This window comes from Cebus imitator, unplaced genomic scaffold (genome assembly GCF_001604975.1).
Source record: "Cebus imitator isolate Cc_AM_T3 unplaced genomic scaffold, Cebus_imitator-1.0 Scaffold449, whole genome shotgun sequence".
NCBI lineage: Eukaryota > Metazoa > Chordata > Mammalia > Primates > Cebidae > Cebus > Cebus imitator.
In genome coordinates this window covers 1,847,326-1,857,477 of record NW_016107764.1, presented here as the reverse complement: position 1 = coordinate 1,857,477, position 10,152 = coordinate 1,847,326, and the positions used below count along the sequence as shown (strand labels likewise).

Sequence of the window (10,152 nt, the reverse complement as noted above, 5' to 3'; positions counted from 1 at the left end):
GATCTCTTGGCCTCATGATCCACCCGCCTCGGCCTCCCAAAGTGCTGGGATTACAGGTGTGAGCCACCGCGGCCGGCCTAATTTTTGTATTTTTATTAGAGATGAAGTTTCACTATGTTGGCCAGGCTGGTCTCAAACTCAGGTGCCGAGATTAGATTCACACAGATTTCCTAGGAAAATGCATCAGGGAAGACTGTGGCCAGATCACTTCCCAGCACCCTCCTGACAGAAAAACAGACGCTTTTGGGCCAGGGTCCTAGAGAATCTCCTCCCAGCACTGGTCTTGCTGGCTGCCCCAAGGTGCAGGACCCCAGATTCCTGAGGTTACAGGCACCAGGTGCCCTGCCCGAGGAGCTGCCCTAGCAGGCAGGGTTACATGCCACCCTAAAAATTCACAACCACAAGGGGAGGGGAGCAGGTCCTGCTCTATCTGGAACCTGAGGAACCTCCTCTGGAGAGCCTGCAGCCTGCAGAGGACAGGGGATCCACGGCCCTCCGGGCCTACCTGAGGGGATTGCCAGGTCAACCTCGTTCCACAGGGGAAACAATGACAGGCCAGAGGGCAGCTGGGGGTGCAGTGCCCAGGCACAGAGGTGCAGGCTGGAGGGGCAGTGCCCAGGTGCTGGGGTGTAGGTTGGAGGGGCAGTGCCCAGGTGCAGGGGTGCAGGCTGGAGGGGCAGTGCCCAGGTGCAGGGGTGCAGGCTGGAGGGGCAGAGCCCAGGTGCAGGGGTGTAGGTTGGAGGGGCAGTGCCCAGGTGCAGGGGTGCAGGGTGGAGGGGTGCTGTGAGGACCTGTGCTCAGGCAGCAGGCAGCAGACCCAGCATTGTCCTTCATCTGGGGCTTTGCTACCTGGTGAGCCCACCCCTGTCCTGATGCAGAAGGCCTCCTTCTCAGCCACCCTGCCCCAGGACAGCACCAGATGTCCCATGGTGCCCAGCTTAGCCTGGCCAGTCCTGAGCTCGGCATTGGCCCCCTCTGCCCCAGCCTGCACTCCATCAGTGCCTCACCTGGCAGCCCTCCCATTCCCACCCTCCCATTGCTGGCACTGTCCATCAGTCCTGACCTCCTGGATCCTACTGTGGCTGCACAGATGGGCACCTCAACCCTGGTGACATGTCACAGACCCCCTTCTCCAGGCCCTTCCCCACCTCCACTCAGGGGCCCCAGCCCTTCTAGGATCCCAGCCCTGAGCCTGGGACATATCGCTTACCCACTGCTGGGCCCTAGGCTGCAGGGACAGTCCTTATCCTCAGCCTCCCGGCTGGGAGGTTTTCTGCAAATCTGGCTTCTCCAGTGGCTGCCAGTACCCACCCACAGAGGCCTTTGCTGAGGACTGGGCAGGGCGGGTAGACAGGGAGAAGCGGGAAGGAAGGAATGGGCACCGTGTGGGCATGAGAGTTTATTGTCTCTGAGAGGGTGAAGGTTGTTGTATCAATGCACAGGTTGGGGTACCCACAGGGTTACCCTTCCTGGGTTTCCCTTGGGCAAAGGGGGCTGGAAATGGGAAGGCAGAGTGGGAGCCCCAGATGTGGCTGCACCCAGGCTCTCCTGCCCCTCAAAAAGTCCTGGACAGACAGCATTCAGGGTAAGGGGCCTCATATGAGGAACCATTGCCCACCAGGTACACCGTCCTTCCCCATCACCCACACCGGGGGCACCGTCCTTCCCCATCACCCACACCAGGGGCACCGTCCTTCCCCATCACCCACACCAGGGGCACTGTCCTTCCCCATCACCCACATTGAGGGCATTGTCCTTCCCCAGGAGGAGCGGTTGCTGAATCTATGGGGTTCCCCAGCAATGGGGCCCCTGCTGGGGAGGAGTGAGGTGGCTAGATCCAGGGTGGAGGCGATGGCCCCCTCCCCACCACCTCAGAGAGGGAGCATCCCCCCCAGTGCCCTGGAAGGTGTGGAGGCAGGATGGCAGCTGAAGGCGGGAGACAGGATGGGCCAGCAGGGCTGGAGGGGTGCGGAGGGAAGCCTCACAACAGGGCCCAGAGGAGGCCAAGGCCCACCTGGAGCAGGAGCCCCCCACACAGGGGCCAGCGTTGTCCCTCCTGTGGGGTGGGTGCGCTGTTGCAGAGAGCTATGGAACAGCAGCGCCTGGTGATCACAGCTTGCACCCCAGGAACAGGCGACCATTCAAACTCCATGTTGGTGTTGGGACATCTGGGAGCACAGCGTTTGCTGAGCAGGACCTCCACACTTGATTCTGCAGAAAAGAGGAGAGGCAGGTGGCCCCAGAGCCCCCAGCAAGGAGGTATTCACGGTTATTGCAGAAGAGCAAGGATGATTTCCACACGGGCAGCCGGGACCAGAAAGAACCAGAGCATGGAACCTGAGCCTGTGAGGGGGGCCAAGAGACCACCGTCTCCTGTCCTTTCCTGGGCGAGGTGCTGCAGAGCTGGGGAGCCTGGCTGCCTAGGCCACCTCCACCCCGCCGCACAGCAAATATGGACTCCAAGGCAACTGGCCATAAGAGGCTTTCCCCTGAACCAGGCACAGCCTGGACACCCAGCCCTGGGGCTTCTGCCTCGTAGGGAGATGGGGTGACTCGGAGCAGTGGAAAGGGGCTGCCTGTCACAAAGAGCACGCTGGGCTGGGCGCCAAGCCCTGGGCTTATTTCTCTGTACTGCCCATTGACAGACATGGCAGAGACTTCTGATGGACACATGTCTGTCAACAACCACAGAACCACTGAAGGGACACACAACACTCAAAACCCAAACTGTCGAGAAAAGAGTGTGGGTGGAATCGCCTTTATGCATCATACTATGTTAAGATACGTTGTGTTGCATTATATTTTATCATATTATATTGTCTTATATTGCATTATATTGCACCGTATTAAGTTGCAATACACACGTTATATTCATTATGTTGTATTATACTACATGACTCTGTCATACACTGTATTCGATTCCAGTGCCGCCTGCGTGGTGCCGGGTCGCCGGCAGGTGTACCGCTGTGTTCCAGCGCAGCACAGACCCCGAAGGGCCGGCTGGGCGGCACCACTGTCAGATAACCCATCGCCCCAACAGCTGCCGCTCCCCACTCCCGTGCGTTCCGCTGTCTTTGTAAATTCAGTGACATCAGAGCCTTTGAACCGCTGACAGTTCCTAGTGACACTTCAAAGGGAGGAGAAAAGTTAAGTCAAATGTCACACTCTGGATGCGTGCCCCAGCCCAACGCGGGAGGGACAGCAGGACACCGTGGGACCCACAGGCCCCAAGCCCTGGAGCGCGAGGACGCCGCGCTGAGTCGCGGAGAGGCGGGGGCGCCGTCCCTTCCCGGGGCCTGGCACCTGCCCTCTGCCCGGCGGGGACTCACTCAGCGAGAAGGCCACCTCGTTGGAGACGCAGACCTGGTCCAGCGGGCGGCACGGGGTGGGCGGGCACTCCTTCCAGCTGCTGACCTTGAAGCACTGGTAGCAGCTCAGGTTCCCAGCTGTGGGCAGCACGCGGGGAACGTGGAACACGGCTATGCAGCCCGGTCCCCGCCGCCCACCAGACCCGCCCGGCCCGCCCCTTACCTGGTGTCGTGGCGCAGCCAGCAGACGCAGCAGCCAGCAGGAGGGCCCACAGGGCTGGGACGAACCCCTCCATGACGCCGGAGGGCATGGCCTGAGGGGGGTGAGGTGGGTGTTGGGGGGGCTTCACCCAGGGCAACCCCACCCCCAGCCTCCTGCTTCAGGTCGCTCGCTCTCCTCCCTTGCCAGCATCCCCTCTCCCTGGTCCTTCTGTCTTTGGCCCCCCTTCCAATCTCTCTTCCTAAACCCTCTAAGCCCGGCTTTCACCCGACCCTCATCTCAGCCCTGGCCCAGGGTCCGGACCCCCTCCGGGCACCTTCTCTCCTCCGGGGCTGTGTTGGGGGAGCTGCGCCCTGGAGAAGGAGTCAGCCCGGGGCCGAGGGGGCGGGGCCGGCCAGCCCCTCCTCGGGGCTCCTGCGTGGGTGGGGTCAGCTCTTAAGTCCCCGAGGGCCCCAGTCGCCTCCTGCCGAACACAGCCCCATAGGGAGGGGGACACCTCAGGGTCCCTCCAAGGCCAGCCTCAGCCGCGATCACAGACCCTGGGCTCCACGCTGTGGGAAAACATGGGGCCAGAACTGGTTCCTGACTAGGAGACCCGGGGAGGCTGAGGGAGACCCAGAGGGTCCTGAGCTCCTCCAAGGGTGCTGAGGGCGGCGACACTTTCCCTGGAGTGGGGTGGGGGTGGTCTGGAGTTGGAAGCAGAGGGAGAGAGGAGGCTTCAAGGCAGAGGAGGAGGAAGAGGAAGGAGGCGAAGGAGGGACCCCGGGAGGTTCGGACAACCAGAGATGGAACCGGAGGGAGCTGGAGCCGGCCAGGCAGAGCCCGGAAGGAGCCGGTTAAGGGCAAGTGCAGCTGGGGCGGATAGCTGGGCCGCAGGCACAGAATCTTCACACTTTCTAGAGTGCGTGGAGGTTTCCCCTGGCAGGAGTGGCCTGCGGGGAGAGGAGAAGGAGGAGAAGGGCAGGCGCCTCCAAGGGCCCCCCAGGCAGGGTCAGTGGCCCAGAGGACAGCAAGGCTGCCATGTCCCGAGTCCACTGCTCCCACAGCCTTACCAGAACCTGGAGCTGGCACAGGGATTGGGGCTGCAGCCCCAGGACCCCGGCCAAGTTTCTGGGACCTGCAGGGGCTGCACCCTTGCAGCAGCTGGGGCCTGAGTACCGGCCTTTGAAGATGGATGTCCTGGAAACACAGCTCCTGTGCAGGCTGCCTCCCAGCTCTGTCCTCACAGACTCCATCCCCCCACAGGTGAGGCTGGGACCCCGCCAGGTCTGCCTGGGTGCTCAAGCGTCCCTGAGCCCCACGGAGGCTGTGCTTCCAATTCCTTTTGCAGCATCTGCCTTGCCCCATGTAGGTCCAGGATGCAGAGTGTGGGGAGCCCTGTTACAGCGCTGACCTGCACCCTCCCCCCAGACTCATCTTTGTCCTATTCTTTATTCTTTTATTCCAAGGGAGCCCACCCGTGTTCTCACTGGGCCACTGGAACTCAACAGCATGGACGTCTGGGTTGGTGGGTACCGAGGTCCCCCCTCCCCACCTCACCAGGGGACCCTGGGCCCTGCCAGACCCAGGTGTGGTCAGGAAATGCTGTCCTCAGTGCGAGGACTCCCTGTCCTCCTCAGAGCCCCTCCCTGGTACCCAGTCTCTCGATGCTGTCCCTCTAAGGGCAGCTCCCCATGGCCCCATGCCCTCCCCTCCAGCCCAGGTGGTCACACAGCTTTCGCCCGTGCCAGGTTCATTCTTTGCTCCTTCCTGCCTTCAGAAGGATGTGCCAGGAGGCTGAGGCAGGAGAATTGCCTGAACCCAGGAGGCGGAGGTTGCGGTGAGCCGAGATCGCGCCATTGCACTCCAGCCTGGGTAACAAGAGCGAAACTCCGTCTAAAAAAAAAAAAAAAAAAAAAAAAAAGAAGGATGTGCCTTAATCACATCCTTTTGAGCATGTATAATGACCAGGCAGGGCTGGACCCGGGGCTGCAGCAGGGAGCCCACCCGGTTACCTGCCCTCAGGGGTCTTGCAGGAGGTGAGTGGTGGAAAGATGGAAGGGGTAACTGCTACCCATAAGGTGTCTGGGAAGGGCTGCCCCTGCCCCAGTGTGACTGCTGCCCACCACCTCCGGGGGCCTCCACATCCTCTCTGCGCCGCAGCCCAGCAAGCCCCTCCCCTGTGGTGGCTTTCCCTTAACGGCAGCTGGGAGAGAAGGTGCTGGCCCCGAGTGAGTGTGCAGCCAGGTGTGGCCATTTCCCCTGTGTCCACACGGTGGCCCATGCAGGAGGACTGTCCTCATTCCCTGCTTTCCCTGGTGCATGCTCCAGGGATGCCCCAGACGGCCCTGCCCTCTGACCCCTGCCTGTCCAGGCTCAGCGTCCTCTGCTCCTTTTGTCCTCTGATGCTCCAGCCCTTTCTGCCACCCAGCCTGTGTGTGTCGGGGGGCTATTCTGGGGGTGAGCTTAGAGGGCACGGGATGGAAGAAGTTTGGAGGGGAGGGGTATATGCACTTTGTTTTTCATGTACATTTTTTCACTTGCCATGTGCACTGTGATTTATTTGAATGAATTTGGCACTGTGAAATCTGCAAAGTCAAAAATCAAAAAGAAAAATCAAGGCTGGGTGCAGTGGCTCACACTTGTAATCCCAGCACTTTGGGAGGCCAAGGCAGGTGGATCATCTGAGATCAGGAGTTTGAGACCAACCTGACCAACATGGTGAAACCCCGTCTCTACTAAAAATACAAATAAGTTAGCTGGGCGTGGTGGCGCATGCCTGTAATCCCAGTTACTCAGGAGGCTGAGGCAGGAACCATGGAGTTGGAGGCTGCAGTAAGCTGAGATCTCGCCACTGCACTCCAGCCTGGCGACAGAGCAAGACTCCATCTCAAAAAAGAAAAGAAAAAAAATCAAAAGAACAGTGGCATTGGAGGCATATGCAATAAAGGAGTCCAGGTGGAGGTTGGAGGTCGGAGGCCGGAAGGAACACACAGATGTCAAAGGATGTGGCTGAGGGGTCTGCAGAGACTTGTCTGAGCCTGTGGCTGACCGTGGGGTGTCTGGGCAGCCATGGCCGAGAGGGCCAAGGTTGGAACCACACAGCTTTCCGTGCCCCTGAGCAGGGACTGGCCCTCCTCAGGGCTGACCCAGCAGGGTCCAGCCCCGCAGGGTCTAGTGGGCGTTCTTTTGTGTGCAGAGATGAGAGATCACAGGAAAGAAAGACACAAGACTGCAGAGTTAAGAGAAGAATTCAGCTGGGCCCCGGGGACCACTGCTACCAAGGCGGAGTCCACGCTTGGACGTGCTGATACTTATTGTTTACAAGGCAAGGGGCAGGGTCAGGAGAGTGACTCATCTGACGTGATGGATAGGGTCAAGCAAATCACGTGCTTACAGTACAGGGGGCCCTTCCCTTTCAGGTAGCCGCTGCAAGGGAGAGAGGCACACATGTCAGCATCTTTCTACACACTCATCGGAAAGATCAAAGGCTTCCCCTACTCTTACTTCTCACGACTTCTAAGAACGTAAAAGGAGCTCCAGGTGGGAAAGCAGAACATGAAAGTGGACAAGGATGGTGACCGTCAGAGCACAGCGCCACGGAGAGGCATTTAAGCCCCTGGATGTCTGCGGGTGGCCTGGCTAATGTCAGGCCTTCCTCAAGAGTCGGGCAGAGCAGAGTGTTCTCTGAACTCCCCTTCACGGCCTGCTAAGTAGCGGGCGCCTTCCCAGGCACTGGTGCTACCGCAAGGCCCTCGCTCTTACCTGCTGATCACGTCTCACAATGTCCCTTCGGTTCCTCATTATATTTCACCCAATTAGGCCTATACTGTAAGACTAAAACGATTCTATGCTATAATACTCAAGCAAAGATCAATCAAGAATAATGATTTAATAAGATTATAGAATTATGTGATTGTTTCCAAATCTATTTGGCACCATTGCTATAACTGAGTAATCAGTTATCTATTATACTGGGACAGATTGTGCCTTCAGTCTCTTGCCTTGGCTCCTGGGCAACTTTCTTCCCACATGACCCAGTTCCTCGGTGCCGTGTCCAGCGGTGTTCCTGGCCTCATTTCTTCTCTCCTTCATGAATTAACTCCCAGACACTGCAGCCCCTGCAGGTGGTGGGGAGTGGCGGGGATGGGAAAGGGTCAGTCAGCCTGTGATCAGCAGGGCAGGCGGGTGCAGGCCTGGTGTTCCCAGGACCCTTGACTGCGCCATGCAGTTACCCCATCACGAATCACTCCAGCTCTCGGGCTGGCATGGCCCATTGCTGTTCCTGGGGGCACCCCTGGACGTGGCATAGTTCTTGGACAGACTTCAAAACAGCCCAGAGTGAAGACTTGTGTCTGAGGGCAGGGGCCGGCTCCGGGGTCCTCGCCTCCGCGGTTCCCTGATTGGTCCCGCAGCCGCTCAGGAGAGGCAGGGCCTCCACCTTGTCAAGAGCTTGCTTGTTCCTGGCAGTCTCTGTCAGGACCCCCGGCCCCAGACTCCAACACCCGCCCAGGTGAGTGAGTCAGTGCACATCCGGCAGCAGAGACGCCCGGAGGAGCACAGCCCACGGGTCCCCTGTGACATCTGCTGAGTGTTATTCTAAAACATTCTTCATTTCTGGCCTGACTTCAATTCTAGGAGGTGGGTACCATGAAGAGCCCAATTCTAAAAATAATAAAATGGAACAGAGACCTGAGGCGCTGGCTTCAGGATGGGGACCAATGTCCCAATTTTAGCACCAAAGTCCTGTGACCTGGGAAGCCCTCAGTGCTGGGCAAACCAGGATGGTTGGTGCCCTGATTCAGGATCACCCAGGTAACAGGTAGAGGGCTGAATTCAAGCGTGGCTCAGCCGCATGGAGCCTCGGCCTGCCCTCTGCATTGCTTCTGAGCGGTGCCGGGAACAGCACTGTCCGGGGAGTCCAGGCCATAAAACCCAGCTGGAGATGGGATAGCAACCGTGTTTGTATGTTCTAGAAGTGGAAAGAATAGAATCGAATCAAATAACAAATGTCAAAGTACATTATGCACAATTAGGACACACATTTTAATGAAGAATGTAATTTAAACAAAAAAGTGAGATATTTATGCATGTGTCTTACGTATTTTTGCTTGTGTATATGTGTGTGTACATAATGATTTAGATATACAAATGTACATGTTGTGAATGTTTTATATTTTATTTCATATTTTATATTTATGTTTTGTATAAGTTTTATGTTTAGCAGTTATAAATCTATGTGAATATGCTATATAAATGTCATCTGTTTCAGTGTTCTGGGTGTGTATATATTTATTTAACTATTTTAACTGTGCATCGCAATCAGGAAAATATGAAAGCGTCCTGTCTAGATGAGGTGGGCTTCCTTCCTTCCTCCCTGCCCTGATTGCATTCACCGTCACAGGGCTGGGTGCCAGGAAGCCTCTGCGTGGGAGTGTCTCCCACCCCACTGCAGGCACGGGCAGAAACACACTATGGGATTTTTCCAGTGAGAGGATCGTGGTGTGATGTCCAGAGGCCTCCGCAAGTGGCATCCTGTAGCAAGTCCCACAATCTCCATCCCTGTGCTCTTGCGGTGGAATGCCAGGCTGAATGTTTAACTCTCAAGATCACCGTGCTCCCACTACACTTATACCTCTGACCCTTTTTCCTTTTCACCTTGGCTGTTGGGAAGCTCCGATCCTAGCCATTTGCCCCCAGGCACACATGAAGGGCCTGACAGCTTTCTTGCTCGGCCCTCCTGGCTCTGCCCAAGTCATGCCTTGCTTGCCTTTCTCCTCCCCTTGCCATGTGGGACCCTGGTTTGAGTGATTCTTAGGGCCATGGAGCTCTAGCCCTTTTGATTGTATGCAGTTTTGGTGACTGGGCTTCTTCCACGCTCCAGTTCCTGGCCCTGCCTTGGGGGCTCCATGACAGCTCTCCCTGGGAACAGGTCCTTGCCCTGCTGTGTCAATCTGGGGACAGCGGTCTGGGCGTCCCCAGCGAGACCTCTCTCTGCTGCTGACAAGGCTCCCAGAAGGAACAACAGCAGCACCCCGAGAGCTGTGAGGGTGCAGGGAGCCGGGTGGGCAGTGGAGGCCTCACACTCCGGCCCCTCACTCCCTGTGCCTGCGAGGTGCGTCCGGGGCGCTCCCTAAGGCAGACAGGTGTGTGGGACTGTGCTCTGTGTGACTTGGGGTTGAGTGACATCAGTAAGCCTGGACGGCCTCCCCCAGGCTCACCAGCCTTCCTATTCACTCTGCAAAATCAGTCCAGCACGCACGCACCAGGGAACCCTTGAACCAGGGAGTCCAGGCTTTCATTTTGTTCTAAATATACAGATGGTTATCATTTTCATTTTTTCCGAGGCAACAGTGAGTGAGCAAGGATTTCGTTATCCTCTTCAAACCAGACCATTTACCACGCTGACAATATTCTCTGACCCAGCATAGGAGTTCACAGCAAAAGCATCAATGACACAGGGACACATATTAAAACCTTGGTGAGCATTCTAACAAACCACAGTTAAAGAAGTCTTACTGGAAACTAAAATATCTAGAAATGATCAGAACTACTGTGCTGCAGCAAAAGCTGCACCCGGGAAGAATCTAACCCCATATACTTGCACTGGGAAATAACAAAGGTTAATTTTTTTTTTTTTTTTTT

General features: G+C 57.2%; 1 protein-coding gene across 1 annotated transcript; it reads right to left on the bottom strand.

Annotated features, from left to right (window-relative positions):
* Window positions 1-1,981: 1,981 nt before the first annotated feature.
* On the bottom strand, window positions 1,982-4,763 carry LY6L (lymphocyte antigen 6 family member L). The gene is made up of 5 exons (XM_017511446.2): window positions 4,581-4,763; window positions 3,845-3,991; window positions 3,532-3,622; window positions 3,330-3,446; window positions 1,982-2,211 (listed from the first exon to the last, which is right to left on the bottom strand). Exons 1-5 carry the CDS (start codon window positions 4,761-4,763, stop codon window positions 1,982-1,984), a joined length of 768 nt encoding a protein of 255 aa, XP_017366935.2.
* Window positions 4,764-10,152: the final 5,389 nt, after the last annotated feature.